General features: G+C 54.3%; 1 protein-coding gene across 2 annotated transcripts in view; it reads left to right on the plus strand.

The window, feature by feature from the left end:
• TP53I11 (tumor protein p53 inducible protein 11) overlaps positions 1–26,417 on the plus strand; it is a 62,186-nt gene extending 35,769 nt beyond the window's left edge. For both annotated transcript variants that reach the window (XM_078597191.1, XM_078597192.1), the window contains 5 exons: positions 5,526–5,584; positions 14,401–14,449; positions 16,011–16,119; positions 18,252–18,353; positions 25,471–26,417. In XM_078597191.1, the coding sequence (XP_078453317.1) occupies positions 5,526–5,584; positions 14,401–14,449; positions 16,011–16,119; positions 18,252–18,353; positions 25,471–25,601 (450 nt within the window). In that variant the 3' untranslated portion in view covers positions 25,602–26,417. The remainder of the gene's footprint in view (positions 1–5,525; positions 5,585–14,400; positions 14,450–16,010; positions 16,120–18,251; positions 18,354–25,470) is intronic.
• Positions 26,418–26,709: the final 292 nt, after the last annotated feature.

Consider the following 26,709-nt stretch of genomic DNA (forward strand, 5'->3'; position numbering starts at 1 on the left):
ACACGTGTGATGACACACACACACACGCGTGTGATGACACACACACACACGTGTGATGACACACACACACGTGTGATGACACACACACACGCGTGTGATGACACACACACACGCGTGTGTGTGATGACACACCGGGGATCCGCGCGATCTCGGAAGCTAAGCGGGCTTGATCCTGGTTACTGGTTGGATGGGTGACCACTTACATACTGACAGATCCTCATCAGCGACTTCGGGGATATGTGCTGGGCAGGTAGAAGCTGGAAAAAATACACCGTCGTACTGTACTGCTATGCTGCCCTCCATCAACAAATCTCACTGACCAGTATGGTGAAGTATGGTCAAGTGACACCCACGACCGTCGCCGCGTAGGGAGGCTCTCATCTAGCAGTGGAACAATCGCACCTGGATCTGTTTTGCAAGGGGGCCCTATGAGGCATGTCACACACACGCACACGAGTGCAGGGAGCTTCTTAACGAGCGACACGTGGAGCGAAACGTCGGACATTGCGCCGAGCAGCACGCGGTACGACTCTAGAACAACACACACAGCCGCTCCGCGGAACGCACCCGCAGGGGCGCACGCAGTGCCACGGCGAGTGGCCACGTCGCGACAAATCGTTGCGCAACGAACAGGACGTTAAAGGCGATAAAACTGTAACACAAAACAAAACCACAAAACCATCCCGACGGACAGGCGCGGACCCAGACGAAGACCAACGCCAGCCGGCTTCACGCTTCACGGCCTGCGCCGAGGGCGTTGACCGCCGAGAGGAGGCGGCTTAATTGCTCGCGACTGCGACATTGTTGGTATTTTCCTGCGGAGATGAAAGCAACCCTTTACCTCCACCGAAAGGACACATGCCAAGGTGTGAGAACAGCTCCCCCCCTCCCCCACAACTCTCCCACCTTTCCTGCCCATCATCGTCCTCCGCTATCCCCTCCCCTCGCACTGACTCTGAAGTGCAAATCTCACTGGGGGGGGGGGGGGGGGAGCTTCCCATCGCATCAAATCTTCCGGGCACGTTTGGCTCGCAAATTAGTCAGCCATGAATTCCACTGCAGACTCACCGCCCCATAGCGTCGGTGGGGGAGGGGGCTGAATGGGACTTAGCCCCCCCCCCTCCTCATGAATTCTAAAAATGTATAGCCACGGGCATTGCAGCCTTTCCTCGTGCACGCGGTGGCTGAGGGCTCGAGCAGAATGCACGCCGGACAATAGCAGAACGATTCGCTACTCACGCTCATTTTGCATGAAAATGTTTACCTAATTTCCGTTTCAAATTGACCGTGTCTTGCCCACCCGTGATGGTGCGTTAATAAACACGATCGAGGTGGTCCGAGTGGCTCCACGTGGGTTTCAACGGCGTCGTTGCGGACCTAGGTTCGAATCCGGGTCTCTGCCCCCCCCCCCAACTGTGACCCCACCGGGTTCTAAGGTGCGGCGAGGAGATGGCCTCAGCATGGTGACCCCGTGGCGTAGCGCGGTCAGCATGGGCCACGCGGACCATGCCACAGGGGGTGCCACGGTGGCTGGGAGATGTTCACTTCCTCGCCTCGTACACAGGAGGTCGTGGGTTCCATCCTGACCCTGACGCCTGCTGCTGTATATTTGGAGTTGGAGTGTTTCTCTCTCCCCTTGGTCACGTGGATTTTTCTCCGGGTCCTCCGGTTTTCCCCTCCACATTTAGACTCAATATGCGTTTAGAGTATGCTCTAAATTGCCACGTCATAAGCCACTTCGTTGAGCTATAATTTGTGGCCAGGTGGCTTCTGAAATAGAACTACATAGCTCAATGGGTCTCACCTGGTAAAATAAAAAATAGTTTAGTTTCATAGTTTTTAGTCTAAAAGGAGGGGGCCACCCGCTCAATTCCCCTCCCTCTTCACATCCCGCCAAGATCCGGACCGCGCGGCACTGTGCAGTTACATCGCCTGCACACTCGATTGCTACGCCACTGCGGTGACCAATGGCTCCAAGAAGCCCATCGCGTTAACTTGGTTTCCACTGAATTCGGCGCTCAGCCCAAACACGGGTCTATTTTCGGACTGAGAAGAAGAAAAACAAGTCTCCACCACGCATCGGTTTGGCTGCCGCGCCCCGAGCGCTGAGGAGCCACAATGCGGTGGCAGGGAGCTCGGAAGGCGTTCTGCAGTGTCGTCTTCCGCGGTTGTCCTTTGCTTTCTGCGAGAGTTCCAAAAACAAGAAAACGGGTTCCCCGACTCATGGCGGCGTGGCGCTGATAGCAGCTCATTAGGAGATAAGCATTTAAGAAGTAATTATATTTCGCAGCGTTAGATCAGCTTACAGGCTGTTCGCGTGGCTGCGTCAGCATTTGACTAATTTGTTGATATTATTCGTCTTTGTTTTCCCACTAATATTGAGCCTCAATTTTACTTTTTAGGAGGATCCTGAAAACTAGTTTTTTTTGTACAGTACGACGATTGCCGTGTGTTTTCCGGTTGAGTAAATCGCTCGTGTAGAGTGCACATGTGGGCCGTGACGGTGGTGCCACGTGGCCTTTGCTTGACGCAGCCGACGCGATGTTATTCGCGGTTAATACACCCCGCAGCATTAACCAGGACGGCCGGGGGTTCGAATCGTGAATTATGCAACAAACCCTGACGGCGCTACCGCTGGGTGCATGTATGTATGTTGAACTTCTTTCGCACCGCACGTAGTCAACTACTGATCGGTGATGCCGGGGAAGGACAATAAACTAAACACAAAAATAAGTTCTCAAGAAATTAGTTTTCAATTGAGTGTTGGTCCCTATCTGTGTACACATCGCTGTGTGTGTGTGTTCAGTGTACACGTCACTGTGTGTGTGTTCAGTGTACACGTCACTGTGTGTGTGTTCAGTGTACGCGTCACTGTGTGTGTGTTTAGTGTCCACGTCACTGTGTGTGTGTTCAGTGTACACGTCACTGTGTGTGTGTTCAGTGTACACGTCACTGTGTGTGTGTGTGTGTGTTCAGTGTACACGTCGCTGTGTGTGTGTTCAGTGTACACGTCGCTGTGTGTGTGTTCAGTGTACACGTCACTGTGTGTGTGTTTTGTGTACACGTCACTGTGTGTGTGTTCAGTGTACACGTCACTGTGTGTTTTGTGTACACGTCACTGTGTGTTCAGTGCGTGCGCCATTCCCTCTTCGCTCACTTCACCCCAAGAGGGTGACGTTGACAACAACAACAACTTCACCCCAAGAGGGTGACGTTTACAACAACGATATCACGCTTGCCTCCTCCCGTGCCCTCCCTTCACCACGCCACCCCACCATGGGCCACCCCACGATGGCCAGCGTGGGGAGGTATGGTCAAAAACCCCCCATGATTCTGGAGACCTTAACCTTTGGTGGATTGAGAATGGCTGAACATGTAAATGGGCGTTGGGGATGTCAGAGAGTAGTCTGTCAACCCCCCACAGGATGCCTTTCTGTGCCCCCCTCTCGCACTACTCATACCCCCCCCCCCTCGCCCCCACTCATCTATGCAAACATCCCGAGATGCGGTTGCATTAAATCGCTCTCCGCATCTCAATGGCACTGCATGCGTGCTGTGAATGGCAGCTTTTGTGAGCTAATGCAATTGCGTGCAATCCCCCGTCGCTTATTTCAATATAAGATATACCGGCCGGCACAAATGCCGAGATCTATCATCTCATATCGTTATTTTTTCTTCTTCTTAGCCACAAGTTTCACTGAATGCACGGGGGGGGGGGGGGGTCAGCGTCTCGCTCTCTCTCCATCTCTCCCCGTGAGCCTCCGTTCTCCGCGTCTTCTCGAGTCACGTCCTTGCCCCCGTGTCTCGCCCCACCGCACCCTGCCGATCCCCCCTCGGTCTCCCTCTCTCCTCCCTCGGCCCTGCACCGGTGGCATCTGTACAGCTCTTCTGTCATCCCACGTCGTGAACTGAGCGGTTCCTCATGATCATGGAGTCAAAATGTCCACGCCGCGCTATGTATGTGTGTGCCGTGTTGTTTGTGTTGTGTATGTGGTGTGTATGTGTTGTGTTGTGTATGTGTTGTGCTGTGTGTGTGTGTATGTGTTGTGTATGTGTTGTGTTCGTGTTGTGTTTGTGTGTATGTGTGTGGTGTTGTGTTTGTGTTGTGTTTGTGTGTGGCAGTCTACGTTGTGTATGTGTATGTGTGTGTGTGTTGTGTTTGTGTTGTGACTGTCTACGTTGTGTATGTGTTTGTGTATGTGTGTGTGTTGTGTTTGTGTTGTGACTGTCTACGTTGTGTTTGTGTTGTGTGTGTGTGTGGCAGTCGATGTTGTGGCAGTGTTGTGTATGTGTGTGGTGTTGTGGTTGTGTTGTGTTTTGTGGTGTGTTTGTGTGTCTGTGTTGTGTTTTGTGTTGTGTTTGTGTTGTGTTGTGTCTGTGTTGTGTTTGTGTGTATCAGTCGATGTTGTGGCAGTGTTGTGTATGTGTTGTGGTTGTGTTGTGTTTGTGTTGTGTTTGTGTTGTGTTTGTGTGTTTGTGTTGTGTTTGTGTTGTGTATGTGTGTGGTGTGGTGTTGTGGTTGTGTTGTGTGTCTGTGTTGTGTTTGTGTGTGGCAGTCGATGTTGTGGCCGTGTGCTCTTTGTCGTGATGTCCGACGTTACGCTGCACGTGCTGGGGGCTTTTTCAGGGCATTAGTTCGGTTCATGAAGAAGCCAAAAAGAAATGTGAGAGTTGGATCACGGCCATTGCCGCGGTTCGTCCTGCTGGCCGTGACGACGATGATGTCGCGAGTCCACCGACGATGCGAGTCGCCGCCTCCGGGGCGCGTGGCTCGTCGGGCTGCCCGAGCGATGTGTTTGTCCCCACGACACGGACGGACACGTGACGCGTGTAGTCATAGTGACGTCACACGTGTACGCATAGTGACACGTGTACTCATAGTGACGTCACACGTGTACTCACAGTGACACGTGTAGTCATAGTGACGTCACACGTGTACTCAGAGTGACACGTGTACTGATAGCGGCGTGTGCCGTGCTGGCCTTCATAGGTGCTACTCGCTAACAGCACTTGCCCCAACAGCCTGTTAAGGCTACACGGGGGATCTGTGTGTGCGGGCAAGCCGTCGTTTGTCTCGCGTGGACAAAATGGCATCGCACCTCGTGCATTTTATATTCCGGCGGGCTGTTGTTATTGATGTTGTTGATGTTGTTATTTATGTTGTTGTTGTTGTTATTGATGTTGTTGTTGTTGTTGACAAGGCCGCGCGCCGCACGCCGGGGCGATGAATGTGGAGGAGAGTTGAAGGCGATTTTCTCGCTCACGCCGCTCTGGCCTGCAGTGTGCCTCGAGTGCCCACACCTGACCCTGACGCACGCCACCTGCGGTTGGCCCGTTGCATTTAAGAGGCCTGCCTCGTCTTGTGACTGCCGCGCCGAGAGATCGAAGTGGTCCGGCGATAATAATGTATCGACGACGGTGTCTGCCGGGCTCGGCATGCGTGGGTAATCGCGTCTCGACGTCTCGTGATGAACCGCACTGTGTGGTCTACCCCCCCACCCCGCCACCCCTCTCTGTGGCCGCAGATCAGCCAAGTTCTGGGCAACGAGCAGAAGTTTACGGTGCGGCAGCCTATCGGACTCAGGTGAGAGGCCACGTGGTCGTGGGTTCGGTGGATTCCGTCTCCCCCCCCCCCGCACCATTGTGCCCCCCCTCCATCCCTCGCGCCTCTCCTCAGGGCTGCCCCCCGCCCTGCCCCCTCCCGTCGCTTCCTCTGCCCCCTGCACGCCTCGCTCGCCTCCTTCAAATCACTTCCTCCCAACCCCGCTTCCTCCCTCCAATTCCTTCCTCCCAACCTCGCCCCCCACCACCACCACACAGTCCTTGCCCCCCCCCCCGCCTTCATCTCCTGCCTTCCTTTCCTCTCTTTAAACGTCTCTCTTCTCCCTCTTCCCGACCACTGCCCTCCGTTCTCACTACGTTCATCACCCCTCGCCACTCGCCCACACTGCGCCCCATCATCTCGCCTCACCTCCTCAAGGGAAACGAGCGCGGCTCTGCGCACGCGTTCACGCGCGTGCCGGTGCGCATCAGGGGGCAAAGATCTCCCATATAGCCTCCAAGAGAATGTCGGGGCAAGTGTTGTTTGCGAGCAGGCCGGCATGGCACACGAGGGGGTGGGTTAGCACACACCACGCCCAGCCTCCCCAGTGTCGGTGTGTACACACGGAACCAACTTCACTTTTCAGGATGACTCGGCCGAGGAGAGACCGAGGACTGGTTCTAATGTTCGCCACTGTTATTGGGCGTGAGCGCGTTCGTAGCGCAGTGCGCTAACCACTACACGACCGCTCCAGCTAACCACGATGCACACACAAGAAAGCAATCGACAGGTGAAACTCGGATTTAAAAGCCAGGGCGTCGGTGGTGTAACTGGCACGGCCACGCCACGATCACCACCGCGAGAGACAGAGAGCGAGACAGAGACACGCAGACTCGGGGCTTCGACTCGCGCTCTCGGCTGTGTGCGTCCGCTCGGTCTGTGTACGTGTGGTGTGTACGTGTGGTGTGTACGTGTGTGCGGGGGGGGGAGTGGTAGTGTAGTGGTTAGCGCACTGCGCTACGTACCCGGCCACCCGAGTTCAGTTCCCGCTCACGACCGATAACAGTGGCGACTCTTTCAAACGGCCCCGCCGGATCGTCTCCGCCGTGAAGTTAGTAGCTGTTGCAGCGTGTCAACATCGGCGATTAGGCTGTTGGCCACCCACCGTCTCATGTGCCGTGTCGGCCTTCATCGATTCTGGCACACATGACTTGCCTTAACAACAGTGTTAAGGCGAAACAAACCCGGAGATCTTTGTCTTTGTGCACGTGTTTCTGACACGATCATTATGAATCCCATCAACCAGACAGCCACCTCGTCCAGTGATGCGATTCCGTTTAAAGGGAGCGCGTGTGTTTTATATTTAATGAGTTTAGCAACACCCAGCACCACCCTCCTATCGTCAGCGTGAATCATCGGCACGACAAACCATCTCACGCTCGGACTTAGAAATCCGCGGCAGTCTCCAGACAGCCGCGCTCGTGAAAGTGAAGATAGCGGCACCGCGGCTCTCGTTTCCCAAGCGGCGCAGATTTTTATTTATTTATGTTACAGACGAAACCGAGGCCGTTTGAAATGCAATTTCCCGCAAAGCTGTTTCATGGGCAACTTCTGCAGAGCTGTCGCCGCTACCGCCCTCGCGATGCGCTTAACATTTGCGATGCTGTCGGTTTTGACGGTGGCACGAATTGTTATGAAATCTCTGACGTAACTCGAGATTGTCACGGACTTGCACATCTCGCCCCGAGGCCGTCCTCCCTCCCCGCACTCCGAAGTGAAGCTTCGCTCTGCCTCACGCCGCACCGCGGTCCGTTTGGCCGCCGTCGCCACCGCCGCGCTTACTAACGTGCAGTGATAATTAAGGCCCTAATGAACTCTTATCGATATTAATGAAACCCGCAGCTGAGAGGAAATTACTGGGCGATACGTGCCAAAGGAAAGCGGCCCGCAACCGAGGCGCATTGCACGCGTCTGCTCGTCATCACTGTGGCTATGTACTGTATTTGTATGCGTGGTGCGTCTTTGTATCCAAGCGTGGACTATATACACACAACCTTTGTGGGCTATTCCCGGTTGCGCGAGCAATATAAATGGGATGATGTTTATCCGAGACACGATTTTCATGTTTGTCTCGTGTGGCTATAGACTCACACACACCACGAGCGGAAAGAGCTGTCAATCACAGCCCCCTCCCTCCCCCCGTGACCCCCCCTACCCCGACCCCCTCTACCTCTTCTGCCCCCCCCCCCCACCACGGATATTGCATCCGATTGTCCATACAAAATATGAATCCGCATGGATGGTGATGCAATGGTCAAAGGGCTCAGCTCCCCACAATTGTAAACATCCAAGTTCACATTCCGGGTGTGGGTGGTGGGTGGTGGGTGTGGGTGGTGGGTGTGGGTGGTGGGTGTGGGTGGGTGGTGGGTGGGGGTGGTGTTGGAGGGGACGACCCAGCTGGTTTCCCTCCAGCAGCAGCAGCAGCGGACATGAGCGATCCACTGCTGGATGAACGCCTCCGGGAATCCGTCGCCACCACGGTCCTCTGTTGAATCAGTTTCATCCAAGAGCTCAACAGGTACATCAACAGCGCTGCCCTAAAGAGTAAGACAAATATAATAGGTGACGTTTCGGACAATGACCCTTCTTTATACTATCTGTGGCGGTCATGCATTTAGGGCAGTGTTATGGACTAACAGTCGATATGTGTTAGTATCACGTTCTTGGAAGTCATCATCGTCATTTCATCACGTCATCAGTTGATGCTCTATTGATCAACTCGCCCCCGTCATGGGAATGTGAATGTCCGTACCAAATTGATCAGGGTTGCCAATGGCGATGACCGTCGCTCCACTCTCGCCAGGGCACTGACCCGAATCTTGATTAATCTCGGGAAACGCATCGGATATCGCTCCCATCTCGACAGCTGTTGTCTGTTTCAGCTGGATGAGGGGCTGGTGGGGGGCTGGTGGGGGGCTGGTGGGGGGGGGGATTGAATGGGGGGCTGTGTGTGGGAGGAACCAGCCGAGATGGTGCCGCCAGGGACGCGTTGTTCCATCCTCCAGCACCACGCCAACCGTGCCCCGAGACTTACGGAGACAAGGAAGAAAAATCATACCCACGCACGGGTTCCGTTACGCTTTCCAACATGCGTTTGTCCTGGAAGCCGTTTAATAACGGCAGCGCTCACGCTCGTAGGGCGCGCGCGCAGGAAGAGAGTGTGTGGGTAGGCCGCGATGAGACAATGTGGCTCGGATAGTTGCTTTTCCGTGGAGGGTGCCTCCAAGCTGGTAGGGCCGGAGTGCCCAGGCGGGTTCTTTTAGCGCTGGTTTTTTTTCTCTCCAACTTTTGTCCAAGTCCTTTTTATCAATGTGGCCGGTTTTCTCTAGGGAGAGTCCCTAATGGCAGCACAACTCTATCCTAAAGCTTGATGTATATTGTATCAGAGGCAGAGATCATTTCACGAATGCTTTCAACGCTGATCCATATTTATTTCGGGTTAGGCCACGCTTTCAGCAGTATCTGGAAAACGTTAAACGGGAAATTAAATTACACTGCGCCATCACGCGATGCCTAATGTCTGTTTCGCCGCTTGTTATGTGTGCATATACGCAATAAACACGTTCAGAATCGCTAGATGAGACCTAGATGACGCTAAGGGCCATCGTCATCCTGGACTCTGCCCCGATGTTTATCAGCAGAATTTTGTTTATGCAGCCAAAGTATGTGGAGAAAAGTCGCCTTTTTTGGTCGCATCAGCAGGGTGGCCCAAAAAAGGACCACAAGGCTGTCAGATTGTATTGTTTCAAAAACGTAAATTTATTATTTGGGGAGATAAAAGTGGCCGCGCGAGGTTCTTGCCATACCACCCCTTCACGTCCCGTGCCCTGCTTAGTAGGTGCTCGCGAACAGCACTCGTCCCATCAGTCTGGTGAGACAATCCCTATGACCGATACAACACTGGGAAGCCTTCATCCAGCAGTGGATTGACAAAGGGGCTCTTTCTTGTTGTTATGATTTTCAGGGGGGGGGGGGGGTTGTCCAGCTGCTACCCGCCAGTGTATGCGTGGTGGCGAGGATTCTAAAATCAACCACAACTCCCCCTCGTCATCCTCGTTCACACCCCCCCTCGTCCTCCTCCTCCTCCCCCTCCTCCTCTTGGCCTCCGCACAATCGCGCGAGCGTTCAGCGCAACCCTGGACCACACCGCGTGCCCCCCCCCACAGCCAGCTCGGAACAATGACTCAACACCGCCTCCTCCTCGCTCGTGCGGCTGGGCACATCTCGCTCCGTCTCGCCATCTGCTAAGGACGTTGCAATTGTGCCCAGATTCACTCTGCATCGTTTGGCCGGCGAAACGCATCATTAGACCGGCGATAGACGGATAAGGGAGGCGGGGGGGGGGCTGGGCAGGCTGCCAATGAGGTGGGGAGGGAGACAGGGGGCTGTGTGTGTGCGGTCTGCGTGCTCGTGATGGAGGCGATTGCGTCCAATGGAGATAATCCGTTGCGTGAAAAGAGAGAGAGTGTGGAGAAGCAGCGATTAGTCGATGAAGTCGAAGAACCCCCCTAACATTTGAAGTCGACTCTATGCGGCGGTTGATTAGTTGTAGCCGCCCATCTCTTGCGGATCTTAGCTAAGCAGGTTTGAGCCTGGATAGTCCTTGGGTTGTGTGGGCACCACGCACAGCAGGGGGAACAGCGAGGGTACTTCTATGCTCTGACCGGTGCAGTAAAGTCAAACAACCCCCACGGCCGACTGGGCGTGGGGAGGCCTTCATCCAGATATGGAGGGGTAAGAAGGCCGTGCATTCATTATGCTCCGTGCTGTGTACCTCTCAGCCGTGTTCTCGCGATGTACCGCATGTTGTTCGGCGTCTTGTCCGACGTTTCGCTCCACGCGCTTGGGAGCTTCCACACATAAGCTCACGACAGCGGCGCTCGCGGGCTGCACTGGTCCGCGCCTGGCTCCATTATCCACCCCGTCTCGATGGCTGGCCATGGCCTGAAGGGCTTTCCTCTCTATCTCTCGTCCCCATTCATCGTCTCGTGTGAAAGGGGACGAGAGCCTCTTGATGCCGTGCTGTTCTCCTCGCCCCCCCCCCCAGCGATATGGAATGCCCGCGGGATGTGATGGAGCCTTCTTACAATGCCTCACCCCGTGTGGCTAAGGGATTGGCAGCGGCGCATACGAACAAAAACTCAACACATTCACCAATGACGCTGCCTCTAAAAGGATATAGAAGTGACATTTCTGGCAATGGCCCTCAATCATAGCAGAGATGTATCTGAGTATAATAGAGACGCTACGAGCGTGGCATCCTGATTTCAGTTTCACACGTAGGCTTTCGTTCAGTTCAGTTCATGTATAGCCCTGTGAGCCATGCGGCTCTTGACTCGGGTGCAACTGCAACAAACAAAAACATGAACAAGAAACATCTTAAAGTGACTACGCGCAGCAGAAAAATCCAGGAAAAAACAGCAAAGTCTTCCAGAAAAAGCACCGCATTTCAACACTGTGTGCAAAAATCCCAGTGGGATGCAAGTCAAACAATAACAACCATAAGACAATTTAAAGTTATCAGGCTAACTCTGTACTTCAACAAACAAACATGGCTAAACCAAAAGTTTTGGAAATCACCAAAATAAAGCTATAAAAACAATGTAACAGTGATCATAGGAACTGTCATTCAAATGTAACAATAAACTATATACATAACATGTACGACCAAACTTTGCAGCCATAGCTGGCAGCATGAGTCACTCCCTAACAGCAGGAGTATCAGTTGGAGTATCGTGACCAATATCATCCATCTAACCCAAGAAACACCTCATGTCCTGATTTCAATTCATGGCTGCCATCAGCATCGAGTGATGTATCAACCGACCCTGAGCCCCTTTGGGATTCATTCAACCTTAAATAGGTACCTGGCGCACCGTGTATACATACATCATCAGCACTGGGGAGGCAAAGGTGGCCGGGCAGTGGTCCTGGTCACACCTCACCTTGAGGTGCCACGCCGTTGTGAAGGCGTGCTCTCCAGCCGGCACTGCCCGGCATGGTGAAGCGAGCACCATCGGCTGAGGCTGAACCCGCACTCAGCATTTGAACTCGCAACCTTCCACTTGTGAGCCGCTGGCCACCACCGCTGAACCAGACGAACACAGATTGACGCTTCGTGTAAATTGTTAGGCTTCTGATGTAAGTCAATAATCCCGCGTGGCATCTCTCTACTGTCAGAGAGTCCATCATTGCCGTCAGCCCACGACGATTGTATCCGCTGCGAGGCAGCGATAGCGACGCAGGTGGGGCGTTTTTGGGGGCCCCGTGTAACAAATAAAATCCATAAAACTATTGTCGCAGGCGGGAAGAGGAGGAAGGCATTTACACGACGCAATGTGGATTCCCATCGCCTTTCAATGCAACCGCAGTGGAGAGGCTGGCATCTCCGGGACATTGGGATGTGCGCGCGTGTGTGGTGTTAACTATTTAGTTCCCACGGTAGAGCAGGAGAGAGGAAGACCTTGAGGCTGGACTTGAACAGGGACACTGCGACTCGTATGAATGAGTCCACATCCGTGCAGACACACGACGTGAAAGACAAATACATCCCACGTGGTCAGCTGACGAGTGACGTAACAGTCAGACATCGACATGAGCCCCCGTGTAAGAAGATATCCTCCACTTGGATACACTAATTTGAGCCTGTGGTGACGTCACCACGCACACCTGCGTGATGACGTCACCGGCATCCCGCAGCGTCGAGCCCGTTTCGTGCGTTATGACGTCATCACGCCTCACCCTGCACAAATGCGTGACCCGTGCAGGCTTCAGGACACGCGGGACTGACACATTTAATGTCGATGTGAACGACGAGCGATCATGTTGTCTCCGTTGATTTCTGATCTATTAGGTTGTTTAATTTTCATCCTTCGACTCTCCACACCCAACGTAGATTCACCGTCTGGGAAGTGACCCCCCCCCCCTCCTCTCTCCCGCGACTCAGCAGCATTGAAGAGCGGGAGCGGGGTCCAAGGATACCCAAATCGTTGCCCTAAACGTTGCAAATCGGCGCGTCTTCAATAATCCCCCACGCACCTCTGGATCTGCTCGCTGCCAGGATCATCTTTGCCGCGCAAACCCCTCGCTCGACGTCCTCTTCCGTTCCTGTTCCGTTCCTCTTACGTTCCGAACTGCCCTAAAAAAAGAACACTCCTGCTTACTTACGGGCGACTCCCTCCCAATCTCCCTCTCAACCCCCCTCTCAACCCCCCTCTCAACCCCCTCTCTCAACCCCCCCTCTCAACCCCCCCTCTCAACCCCCCCTCTCAACCCCCCCCTCTCAACCCCCCCCCTCTCAACCCCCCCTCTCAACCCCCCTCTCAACCCCCCCTCTCAACCCCCCCCTCTCAACCCCCCTCTCAACCCCCCCTCTCAACCCCCCCTCTCAACCCCCCCTCTCAACCCCCCTCTCAACCCCCCCTCTCAACCCCCCTCCTCTCAACCCCCCTCTCAACCCCCCCTCTCAACCCCCCCTCTCAACCCCCCCCTCTCAACCCCCCCTCTCAACCCCCCCCTCTCAACCCCCCCCTCTCAACCCCCCCTCTCAACCCCCCCTCTCAACCCCCCCCCCTCTCAACCCCCCCCTCTCAACCCCCCCCTCTCAACCCCCCCTCTCAACCCCCCCTCTCAACCCCCCCTCTCAACCCCCCCTCTCAACCCCCCCTCTCAACCCCCCCCTCTCAACCCCCCCTCTCAACCCCCCCCTCTCAACCCCCCCCTCTCAACCCCCCTCTCAACCCCCCCTCTCAACCCCCCTCTCAACCCCCCTCTCAACCCCCCCTCTCAACCCCCCCTCTCAACCCCCCTCTCAACCCCCCCCTCTTAACCTCCTTCCCTCGAGGGCGCCCGTTCTACGAGTCTTGCGGGAGGGATGATGGCGGTGGTGATGGTTGTGATGGTAGTGATGGTGGTGGTGATGATGGTGGTTGTGATGGTGGTCGTTGTGATGGTGGTGGTGGTGATAGTGGTTGTGATGGTGGTGATGGTGGTGATGGTGGTGATGATGATGGTGGTTGTGATGGTGGTGATGGTGGTGATGATGGTGGTTGTGATGATGGTGGTTGTGATGGTGGTGGTTGTGATGGTGGTGGTGGTGATGGTGGTGGTTGTGATGGTGGAGGTGATGGTGGTTGTGATGGTGGCGATGGTGGTGATGGTGGTGGTTATGATGGTAGTGATGGTGGTGGTGATGATGGTGGTTGTGATGGTGGTGATGGTGGTGGTGGTGATGATGGTGGTTGTGATGGTGGTGATGGTGGTGATGATGGTGGTTGTGATGATGGTGGTGGTGATGATGGTGGTTGTGATGGTGGTGGTGGTGGTGGTGGTGATGATGGTGGTTGTGATGATGGTGGTGGTGATGATGGTGGTTGTGATGGTGGTGATGGTGGTGGTGATGATGGTGGTTGTGATGATGGTGGTGGTGATGATGGTGGTTGTGATGGTGGTGATGGTGGTGGTGGTTGTGATGGTGGTGGTGATGGTGGTGGTGATGGTGGTGGTGATGGTGGTGGTTGTGATGATGGTGGTGATGGTGGTTGTGATGGTGGTGGTGATGGTGGTGATGGTGGTGGTGATGATGGTGGTTGTGATGGTGGTGGTGATGGTGGTGGTTGTGATGGTGGTGGTTGTGATGGTGGTGGTGGTGATGGTGGTGGTTGTGATGGTGGTGATGGTGGTTGTGATGGTGGTGGTGATGGTGGTGATGGTGGTGGTGATGATGGTGGTTATGATGGTGGTGGAGTCGATGACGACTCCCCTGTGTCCCCCTCGCGCTGTGCGCGTGTCTCTTGCAGAGCGTGGCAAGTGCTGTCCGCGCTGATGTTCACCTCACTGGGCCTCGTGGTGAGTGCCGTTTGTGTGTGTGGGTGTTTGTGTGTGTGGGTGTTTGTGTGTGTGGGTGTTTGTGTGTGTGGGTGTTTGTGTGTGTGGGTGTTTGTGTGTGTGGGTGTTTGTGTGGGTGTTTGTGTGGGTGTTTGTGTGTGTGGGTGTGTGTGTGTGGGTGTTTGTGTGTGTGTGAGTGTGTGTGTGGGTGTTTGTGTGTGTGGGTGTTTGTGTGTGTGGGTGTTTGTGTGTGTGGGTGTTTGTGTGTGTGGGTGTTTGTGTGTGTGGGCGTTTGTGTGTGTGGGTGTTTGTGTGTGTGGGCGTTTGTGTGTGTGGGCGTTTGTGTGTGTGGGTGTTTGTGTGTGTGGGAGTTTGTGTGTGTGGGCGTTTGTGTGTGTGGGCGTTTGTGTGTGTGGGCGTTTGTGTGTGTGGGCGTTTGTGTGTGTGGGCGTTTGTGTGTGTGGGTGTTTGTGTGTGTGGGTGTTTGTGTGTGTGGGTGTATGTGTGTGTGGGTGTTTGTGTGTGTGGGTGTTTGTGTGTGTGGGTGTTTGTATGTGTGAGTGTGTGTGTGGGAGTTTGTGTGTGTGGGCGTTTGTGTGTGTGGGCGTTTGTGTGTGTGGGTGTTTGTGTGTGTGGGTGTTTGTGTGTGTGGGTGTTTGTGTGTGTGGGTGTTTGTGTGTATGTGTTTGTGTGTGTGGGTGTTTGGGTGTTTGAAAGTTGGCAGTGAGGAGTACAGCTGGCGCGTCTGCAGTCATCTCAGTCACTCAACCCATGGCACCTGGGTCTGTTTCATGACATCCTGCCAGCGGGCCTTCGACACTTCACGTGGCACATGCGCCGTAGTGATGTCACCACCACTTAGTGGTGAACGGCGGCGGCTGTTGTTGTTTTTGTTGTGTATGTGTGTGTGTGCACGAGTGCCAACACGTGCAGTGAAGTGGTGAACACACTACGCTACGAAGCCGGCGACCCATTTGCAGCTCACAGCCAACACCGGTGACGAATATATATAAATATATATGGTCCCGGAGCCATCTCCCCTAGATCGACTCAGCCTCAAATGAGAACCTGGTGCGATGTGTAAACATCGCCACGAGGGAGACAAAGGCGGCCGGGCGGTATACTATCCACCCACCCCTCGTGTGCCGTGCCGGCCTTCATAGGTGCTCGCTAACAGCACTTGCCCCAACAGTCTGCCAAGGCTATGCGGGGGATCTTTGTCTTTGTATCCATCATTACACAACCACGTGACACACGCTGGCCCGAGCCAACCAGCAGCTAGTACATCCCCCTCGCCCACCTCCATCTACGAGGAAACCAACTAACCCGAGCCCCCCTCCCCCCGTGCCCCCCCCCCGTGCCCCCCCCGTGCCCCCCCCCCCCCGTGCACCCCCCCCCCGTGCCCCCCCCCGTGCACCCCCCGTGCCTCCCCCCGTGCACCCCTCCCCCGTGTCCCCCCCGTGCCTCTTCCGTGCCCCCCCCCCTGTGCCCCCCCCCCGCGTGCCCCCCCCCGTGCACCCCCCCCCCCCCGTGCACCCCCCCCCCCCCCCGTGCCCCCCCCCCCTGTCCCTTGCGTCCCCAGTCCCTGGCGGCGCCCGAGGCGGCGTCCCGGGCGCTGTCGGGAGAGGAAGACGACGACGCGGGGGGCGGCAGCCGCATGGCCACGAGGCTCTACGGGGGCGCCCTGCTCAGTGGGTCACGCGCACTCCGCCCGGTTCAACGTGGACACACAGCGACGTGTACACAACAACGTGTACACAACAACACAACAACAACCTGTACACACAGCACAACAACACAACAACCTGTACACACAGCACAACAACACAACAACAACGTGCAGACCGCAACGTGTACACACAACAACAACGTGTACACAACAACAACGTGTACACAACAACAACGTGTACACACAACAACGTGTACACAGCACACAAGACAAAACAACAACGTGCACACCGCAACGTGTACACAACAACAACACAGCAACGTGTACACAACAACGTGTACACAACAACAACGTGTACACAGCACACAACAACAACAACGTGTACACACAACAACTTGTACACAACAACAACACAACACCATGTACACAACAACACAACAACAACGTGCACACACGGCGACGTGTACCCTCCACCGTGCACACGTGCACTGGTGTCCCACCTGCACCGTGCACATTGTCCCCGTGCTCATGACATGCAAAGCCGCCCGCTTTGCTTCAAGGTGCCGCGATGCACTTCTACGCTACTGGATTGAGAACTCATCCCTTTCGAACTGCTTCCTTGTGGTTCAGTTTGCTGTTCTTCCCACGCAATTCCGAATAGCATGGCTGACTACATACGGTGCGACAGAAGTTCTACATACATACACGACGGCCCGAATTTAATGATGGATTTTCTTTTTTTCGTGCAATCGTTGATGAGCGCGCTGGCACCATGAACTCGCCACACTGGAGCACCCCGGCAATCCGCGGGCGGCTAAACCCACGCGCATTCAAAGCCACGATCGCAGCGGTGCCGGCTTAGCAACTCTGACAATTGCGCGACTCGGCGCCCTCATTATTGAGTGCGTTTTAATCCATCCCCATTGCTATTCAAGTCTTGGCTCAAGACTTCCCCTCCGCCGATAGCAAATGCCGCCGCCCCCGAGAGCAAGAGCTGCCGTGTCGGCCACGACGCCGCGTTATTCTTACTCACCTGCTCATCCTTTCACCTTCATCAATACCTTGTGCCCCCCCCCCATTAGCCCCACACATCCCTCCCCTCCGCTACAGCATCCTTGACATGCGTTTATACTGGTAGGAACCACCTGTTTCCACCAGCCCACACGGGATTATTGTGTCCGTCCGTCCGTCGTGCATCCAAAAATGGGAGGGGTGGGGCTGGGTGGAGAGGTGAGGGTGGGGAGGGGCTGGGTGGGGAGGGTGAGGCTGGGTGGGGGGTGGTAGGGTTGGGGCTGGGTGGGGAGGGGCTGGTCACCCCGTGGTGCCCTTATAAAACTCAACGTTTAACCTATTCACGCCGGCTTGTGCCCGCCCTCACAGTCGGGCATATTTGCGGAATACACCACGCCGCCGTTGACCCTGGCCATTGACCGAGCAACCCAACGTTCCTACCAGCTCCCTCCACAGGAATGTGTTAGCCGTACGTTTGACTGCATTCTATACATCGATCATACAACAAAGATCCCCGTATAGCCTTCTAGGCGTTGTGGGCAAGTGCTGTGAGGCAGCGCTTATTAAGGCCGGCATGGCACACCAAGGGGTTGTGTGGTCAGCGCCACGGCCGACCGTCTTTGTCTCCCTAGGGCTGATGTTTTACACACCACACTGGGTGCACGTTTAAGGCTGAGTTGACCTTGAGGAAGTACACGAGCTGTCCTGAAATCACTCGCCATGGATGGTAGCCATGGTCCCCGCGTGAATAGGGCCCGTTCCCATTGACTGCTAATGCTCCATTAGTCTCGACCACCGACAAAGAGAGGCAGAGGAATTTGTGTTCAAAGCGAATCAGTTGAACCCAGGGCTCGATTCCTCTCTGCGTATTCCCGGGTCTCTGGTCGATTGGAGTAGGAGGTGACACGTGACTATAACAGTCGAGATATACTGGATGTGGTGTGTCGGGTGGATGATTATTCTCCTACATTTTTAGGAGAATAATCATCTAGATTTGAAACTCATTTTTAGAAGTGCTTTTTGTGCTTAGTTGTCCTCCCCCCACGCCTCCTATAGATCATGGTTGTCTTCATACGGTGGGGAAGAAGTTCAACATGCGGACATGATTTACCCCCCCCCCTCCGTCGCTGTCTCCGCCTGCAGGCCTCTCTCTGACGTTCTGGAACTCCCTGTACACGTCAGACAAGGCCGTGATCCGCTGGAGCCTGCTCACCCAAGTCTGCTTCTACGCCATCCAGCTCCTGGGTACGTGGACCCCCCCACGCCGCGGAACTCCCCGGGCCCAGTCGGCTGCTCGCCCGAGACGAGTCCGGGGAACGCCGCTCCTCGGCTGGCTAGGAGTAGGGGCTCTGCCACTCGAGCAGCCGGTGCGCCTGCCCGTCATCATCCGATAGATTGTGCCCTGTACGTCCATAATCCTATTGTACGGCAAAATCACGAGGGCAATACGAGGCGAGATGAATATGGTTGCGTGCAGAAATTATTCTGGGAAGGAGCGTTTTGTGTTAAATTAAACAACCAGGCCTCGCAAAGACAAAAATCCCCCGTGTAGCCTTAACAGACTGTTGGGGCAAGTGCTGTTAGCGAGCACCTATGAAGGCCGGCACGGCAAACGTGGAGGCGGGTGGTCAACACCACGGCCGGCCACCTTTGTCTCCCCAATGCTGATGTATCGACACCGCACCAGTTACTCGTGAAAGGCTGAGTCGAACTAGAGGATGCTTTCATTACTGGTGTTGGCCGTAAGTGCGAATCGAACTCGGGTCACCGGGTTTGTAGCGCAGGACATTAACCACTACGCGATTGCTCCCCAATCACGCACCCACCCACTCGCCAGCACACACTAATGTGCTAAGCACTGCACCCCGCACAGACGAAAAGCCACACACAGGATTCCCACACGTCGTTTAATTAAATGCGCTGGACCTGGAATGTAAAGTGTGGCTGCGAGCGATGTAGGGAGAGAGAAGAGGGGGGGTGCCGGGGGAGAGCTATGGTCGCATTGTGTATGCCAGGGCACGCACGCACCGCGTTACTTAACAGACGGCTCCGCGTGAATCACCAATCGCTGTAGCCGGCTCCACACACGGCGCCCTCCGCCTGCTGGGCAAGCGGCGGCTTCGCCCGAGCGCAGGGCCGCGACAGCGCCATGGCCGTCCGCCCCGGTTAATACGGCGGGATGATTGACCACAGCTGGTTAATACAGCGGCAGGATTGACCACAGCTGGTTAATACGGCGGGATGATTGACCACAGCTGGTTAATACAGCGGCAGGATTGACCACAGCTGGTTAATACGGCGGGATGATTGACCACAGCTGGTTAATACAGCGGCAGGATTGACCACAGCTGGTTAATACAGCGGGATGATTGATCACAGCTGGTTAATACAGCGGGATGATTGATCACAGCTGGTTAATGCAGCGGGATGATTGACCACAGCTGGTTAACACAGCGGCAGGATTGACCACAGCTGGTTAATACAGCGGGATGATTGACCACAGCTGGTTAATACAGCGGGATGATTGATCACAGCTGGTTAATACAGCGGGATGATTGACCACAGCTGGTTAACACAGCGGCAGGATTGACCACAGCTGGTTAATACAGCGGGATGATTGACCACAGCTGGTTAATACAGCGGCAGGATTGACCACAGCTGGTTAACACAGCGGGATGATTGACCACAGCTGGTTAATACGGCGGCAGGATTGACCACAGCTGGTTAATACGGCGGCAGGATTGACCACAGCTGGTTAATACAGCGGGATGATTGACCACAGCTGGTTAACACAGCGGGATGATTGACCACAGCTGGTTAATACAGCGGGAGGATTGACCACAGCTGGTTAACACAGCGGGATGATTGACCACAGCTGGTTAATACAGCGGGAGGATTGACCACAGCTGGTTAATACAGCGGGATGATTGACCACAGCTGGTTAATACAGCGGGAAGATTGACCACAGCTGGTTAATACAGCGGGAGGATTGACCACAGCTGGTTAACACAGCGGGATGATTGACCACAGCTGGTTAACACAGCGGGAGGATTGACCACAGCTGGTTAACACAGCGGGAGGATTGATCACAGCTGGTTAATACAGCGGGATGATTGACCACAGCTGGTTAATACAGCGGGAGGATTGACCACAGCTGGTTAATACAGCGGGAGGATTGACCACAGCTGGTTAATACAGCGGGATGATTGACCACAGCTGGTTAATACAGCGGGAGGATTGACCACAGCTGGTTAATACAGCGGGAGGATTGACCACAGCTGGTTAATACAGCGGGAGGATTGACCACAGCTGGTTAATACAGCGGGAGGATTGACCACAGCTGGTTAATACAGCGGGAGGATTGACCACAGCTGGTTAATACAGCGGGAGGATTGACCACAGCTGGTTAATACAGCGGGATGATTGACCACAGCTGGTTAATACAGCGGGAGGATTGACCACAGTTGGTTAATACAGCGGGAGGATTGACCACAGCTGGTTAATACAGCGGGATGATTGACCACAGCTGGTTAATACAGCGGGAGGATTGACCACAGCTGGTTAATACAGCGGGATGATTGACCACAGCTGGTTAATACAGCGGGAGGATTGACCACAGCTGGTTAATACAGCGGGATGATTGACCACAGTTGGTTAATACAGCGGGAGGATTGATCACAGCTGGTTAATACAGCGGGAGGATTGACCACAGCTGGTTAATACAGCGGGATGATTGACCACAGCTGGTTAATACAGCGGGAGGATTGACCACAGCTGGTTAATACAGCGGGATGATTGACCACAGCTGGTTAATACAGCGGGAGGATTGACCACAGCTGGTTAATACAGCGGGATGATTGACCACAGTTGGTTAATACAGCGGGAGGATTGATCACAGCTGGTTAATACAGCGGGAGGATTGACCACAGCTGGTTAATACAGCGGGATGATTGATCACAGCTGGTTAATACAGCGGGATGATTGACCACAGTTGGTTAATACAGCGGGAGGATTGATCACAGCTGGTTAATACAGCGGGAGGATTGACCACAGCTGGTTAATACAGCGGGAGGATTGATCACAGCTGGTTAATACAGCGGGAGGATTGACCACAGCTGGTTAATACAGCGGGATGATTGATCACAGCTGGTTAATACAGCGGGAGGATTGATCACAGCTGGTTAATACAGCGGGAGGATTGACCACAGCTGGTTAATACAGCGGGATGATTGATCACAGCTGGTTAATTCAGCGGGATGATTGATCACAGCTGGTTAATACAGCGGGAGGATTGACCACAGCTGGTTAATACAGCGGGATGATTGATCACAGCTGGTTAATACAGCGGGAGGATTGATCACAGCTGGTTAATACAGCGGGAGGATTGATCACAGCTGGTTAATACAGCGGGAGGATTGATCACAGCTGGTTAATACAGCGGGAGGATTGACCACAGCTGGTTAATACAGCGGGAGGATTGATCACAGCTGGTTAATACAGCGGGAGGATTGACCACAGCTGGTTAATACAGCGGGATGATTGATCACAGCTGGTTAATACAGCGGGATGATTGATCACAGCTGGTTAATACAGCGGGAGGATTGACCAAAGCTGGTTAATACAACGGGATGATTGATCACAGCTGGTTAATACAGCGGGAGGATTGACCACAGCTGGTTAATACAGCGGCAGGATTGACCACAGCTGGTTAACACAGCGGGATGATTGACCACAGCTGGTTAATACAGCGGCAGGATTGACCACAGCTGGTTAATACAGCGGGATGATTGATCACAGCTGGTTAACACAGCGGGATGATTGACCACAGCTGGTTAATACAGCGGGATGATTGACCACAGCTGGTTAACACAGCGGGAGGATTGACCACAGCTGGTTAATACAGCGGGATGATTGACCACAGCTGGTTAACACAGCGGGATGATTGACCACAGCTGGTTAATACAGCGGGATGATTGACCACAGCTGGTTAACACAGCGGGAGGATTGACCACAGCTGGTTAACACAGCGGCAGGATTGACCACAGCTGGTTAATACAGCTGGATGATTGACCACAGCTGGTTAACACAGCGGGAGGATTGACCACAGCTGGTTAACACAGCGGCAGGATTGACCACAGCTGGTTAATACAGCGGGAGGATTGACCACAGCTGGTTAATACAGCGGGAGGATTGACCACAGCTGGTTAATACAGCGGGAGGATTGATCACAGCTGGTTAATACAGCGGGAGGATTGACCACAGCTGGTTAACACAGCGGGATGATTGACCACAGCTGGTTAATACAGCGGGAGGATTGATCACAGCTGGTTAACACAGCGGGAGGATTGACCACAGCTGGTTAACACAGCGGCAGGATTGACCACAGCTGGTTAACACAGCGGGAGGATTGACCACAGCTGGTTAATACAGCGGGAGGATTGACCACAGCTGGTTAATACAGCGGGAGGATTGATCACAGCTGGTTAATACAGCGGGAGGATTGACCACAGCTGGTTAATACAGCGGGAGGATTGATCACAGCTGGTTAATACAGCGGGAGGATTGACCACAGCTGGTTAACACAGCGGCAGGATTGACCACAGCTGGTTAACACAGCGGGAGGATTGACCACAGCTGGTTAATACAGCGGGAGGATTGACCACAGCTGGTTAATACAGCGGGAGGATTGATCACAGCTGGTTAATACAGCGGGAGGATTGACCACAGCTGGTTAATACAGCGGGATGATTGACCACAGCTGGTTAATACAGCGGGAGGATTGACCACAGCTGGTTAATACAGCGGGAGGATTGACCACAGCTGGTTAATACAGCGGGATGATTGACCACAGCTGGTTAATACAGCGGGAGGATTGATCACAGCTGGTTAATACAGCGGGAGGATTGACCACAGCTGGTTAATACAGCGGGAGGATTGACCACAGCTGGTTAATACAGCGGGATGATTGACCACAGCTGGTTAATACAGCGGGAGGATTGACCACAGCTGGTTAATACAGCGGGATGATTGACCACAGCTGGTTAATACAGCGGGAGGATTGACCACAGCTGGTTAACACAGCGGGATGATTGACCACAGCTGGTTAATACTGCGGGAGGATTGACCACAGCTGGTTAATACAGCGGGATGATTGACCACAGCTGGTTAATACAGCGGGAGTTCGGGTTTTCGGAGTTACCAAGGTTCGGAAAATATTCGTTTATAATCCGCGTGCTGGACCCCCACGAGGGGCCTGTCCCCCCTCTCGCAGAAATTCGACGAATTATCCTGCCCAGGGATAATATCTATTAAACAAGAAAAGTCAAACAGCAATCATGTGCATCTCATTGCAGGCTTCTTCCAAGGAAGGGTTTTGAGACGCGGCGAGGATTCTCTGGGTAAATGAAGGCCGAAACCGGGTTCATAAATAATCTAAGTAGGACTGCATCCAAACGCATTGTGTACATAATGAGGGTCGCGTCCAACTGTGGTGGCCAGCGGGGGGAGGGGGGCTGGAGAGGCAGCCGAAGGCGATTCATTAGGAGCGCAGAGATTTGTGTTTATATTTTACGTCCGTCAGTCTATGTGTCCGTCTGTCTATATGTCTGCCTGTCTATATGTGTGTCTGTCTATAGACTCCCCCAAGACCTCCTTAGCCAATCGCTCTGAGAGTTATCACACAAGCTGATCAATACCAATGCCCGCAACGCGAAATTCGAGGACGAGATTGGCCATCGACAATCTATAACTCGAAAAAGTTGCCTTTATTTTCACAACCAAAGTGGTAAATGACCTGTGCGCTGCTCCCCCCCCCCCCCCACTGCGGGGAGGGTGCGGTGGAGGAGGATGCCCGCGGGCTGCAGAGTCGCCGGGCTGGTCGCTCGGCTGCTCTGCAGGCGCAAGGGCGCCGCGTGGAGGCTGCGGGCCAGCGAATCAACCCCCACCCAACACGTCTCTGCACATGATGAGAAACGCATCAGAGGCGTGCGAGCAAGCTAGAAGCAAATTACGAGTCGCGTCCCTGCACTGCCGTGTGGTGCTGTTTGTCACTGGCCCCTCGAGATGTTGGGCCCAGCAACCGTGATTAGGGGATAACACACGCAAAGCCTCAATATTCAAATTTGAAACTCTCACATGCAATAGTACTCCACTGGAATGACTGTAACACACAGACACAGGAGCAGCAGCAGCAGCAGCAATAGTCGCCGCCTACTGGCAGCAGACCAATGCCCCAAGCTCACGCTTGCAAACGAGACTCCCATCTTCGCCTCTTGAGTTCTCAGCCCGGTTACCCTCAACGAACTGCAACTCTGAGGCAGCACGACGCGCGATTGTGTTCGTAAACTCCGCCCTCCCGTGATGCACCGCGCGTCACGTCACGTGCCGCACGTGCAAGGCACAAGGCCTTTGTTCGGACCAACGAGAGATGTGAAACTGCGTTGCCCATGTGATTGTAGACAGGAGTAGGACGATAAGATACACGCTCTTACCGGTGTCATCCTTGTTAGGAAATATCAGTACAACAAAGCCATCACTGCGTGCTGGGAGGACCGAGATAAGATGGTAACACTTTCTCCAGGAGTGGCAGCCAAGGAATGTAACGCATCCGAGAGGACGTCCATCCTGGAGATTGAGCAATTAACTCAGTCCGTGTGCGGGAGGCGCTGGGTGGGTTATTGATCGCAGAATCCTGAGAGGTGGCGGCAGTGGATTTGGGGAGAATTCCAGCGGGGCATTGATCATGGCTCATGATATTATAATCACAGAGCAGTCTAGAGAGCGCCATCGCGCTCCCATCACACCCACTCGCCTCTCATCCGTCTCACGTCGCCACCAGACATATTTGAAGAAAAAGGTAAAACACCGTTTTGTTTGAATGAGCTGATGCTTGAATGATTGGCCGACGGCTTCATTATTGTCAGAGTTTCCAATGTAGAGCGCCTGCTGTGCTCTGCGTCAGGAGCCAGAAGAGTTGCACTGGCCGAGTCGCTGGCGCGGTGTCACGGTTCGCACAGCGGACTCGCAACGCAGAGGGTCGCCGGTTCGATTCCCTCTCCCCCCAGGGCAGCTGGAATTGTGGTGAAAGTTTATTTTCACCGCCCCCCTCCCCCAAAGTCAATCGGTAGGTTGTGTGTGGCGATGGGGTAAGTTGTGGGTACGCTCACCTCTTCCAAGACGTCTTGTCAACGTAGGAAGAGTAGGCCAAATACCTTCTAGGGCTTCTTCTAGTGGAGGCCATTCCGCCCGCAGAGGCGTGAGCTGGCAGAGCTTCGCATTTTCATTACAAAGTTATTTACCCCCCTCCCACCACTTTCCATCCCCCACCCTGACCCCTCCCCCTTGCCCCCCCCCCCGCCCACAGTGACGAGCATGACGCTGTGGGAACGAGGCTCGTGCCCGGCGAGTGCGCTCCTCTGCTCGGCGCTGCGGGGAGCATTCCTCCTCGTCTCCCTGGTGTACTACTTCAAGATCGGGCGGAGGTGGCGGAAGTAGTCGGAGGGAGGCAAAGCTACCACCCCCTCCACGAAGCCCCCCACCCTCTCCAAAGCCCCCTACCCTCTAGCCCCCCACACTTCCAGTTCACTTGGTCTTGCCTTCTGTGGAGAGCAGTGTGCGCGTGTGGTCGTCTGTGTACGAAATCCCTGAGCTACTCGAGCGATGAGTGGCATTGGAAGTGTGTGATGCGTGTGGGTGTGATGTCTGAATGAGGGATGGAAATATACACACGCAGAGACGCATGCACGTTTACACACCCTCACGCTCACACACGCAACGCACATACGGTACACTCACAAACATACGTGCATTCAGAAACACATATCCACACCTACACTCAAATATAAGACAAAGGCCTGACTAAGCTGTTGGGGTGTGCGTGGGCAGGTGTGTGTGGGGTGCGTGATCAGGTATGCATGGCAAGTGTTTGTGGGTAGGTGTGCGTGGCAGGTGTGCGTGGGCAGGTGTTTGTGGGTAGGTGTTTGTGGGTAGGTGTTTGTGGGCAGGTGTGCGTGGGCAGGTGTGCGTGGGTAGGTGTTTGTGGGTAGGTGTTTGTGGGTAGGTGTTTGTGGGCAGGTGTGCGTGGGTAGGTGTGTGTGGGTAGGTGTGCGTGGGTAGGTGTTTGTGGGTAGGTATGCGTGGGCAGGTGTGCGGCTCTGCATGCGGACCGTGAGTCGCTGGTTTCTTCGTGCTCATTTTTAAACTCCTAGGTGTTCCGTTTTTCTCGTCTCGTGTTATTATATTGTTCATGATGATTGTTATTATTGTTACTATACTATTATTACTGGATCGACGATTAAACAAAGGAAACGATTCGTGTGTACGTGTGTGACGCGACAACGGCGAGGGGTTCACCTGTTGAGTTATCCCGTGAGCTGCGAGCTTATGGAGGTTTCTCCGGGGTTTCGTTAATAAAATAAAATCCTCGCTCAGTTTTGCTTTGTGGGGGGGGGGGGGGTCACTGCTTTTGGCTCCGCGTTGTGAGTGATGGTGCCGTGAGAGCGGAGTGTTGGTGTCTCGCAAATGTCACGGTAGTCACTCCGTGAGACATTCCGTGACAGCGGAGTGTCTCAGCTCGTCTCATTTGGAAGTCATGTGCGAGTCG

The sequence above is a fragment of the Lampetra planeri genome, chromosome 8 (genome assembly GCF_965212315.1).
Source record: "Lampetra planeri chromosome 8, kcLamPlan1.2.h2, whole genome shotgun sequence".
NCBI classification, from domain to species: Eukaryota; Metazoa; Chordata; class Hyperoartia; order Petromyzontiformes; family Petromyzontidae; genus Lampetra; species Lampetra planeri.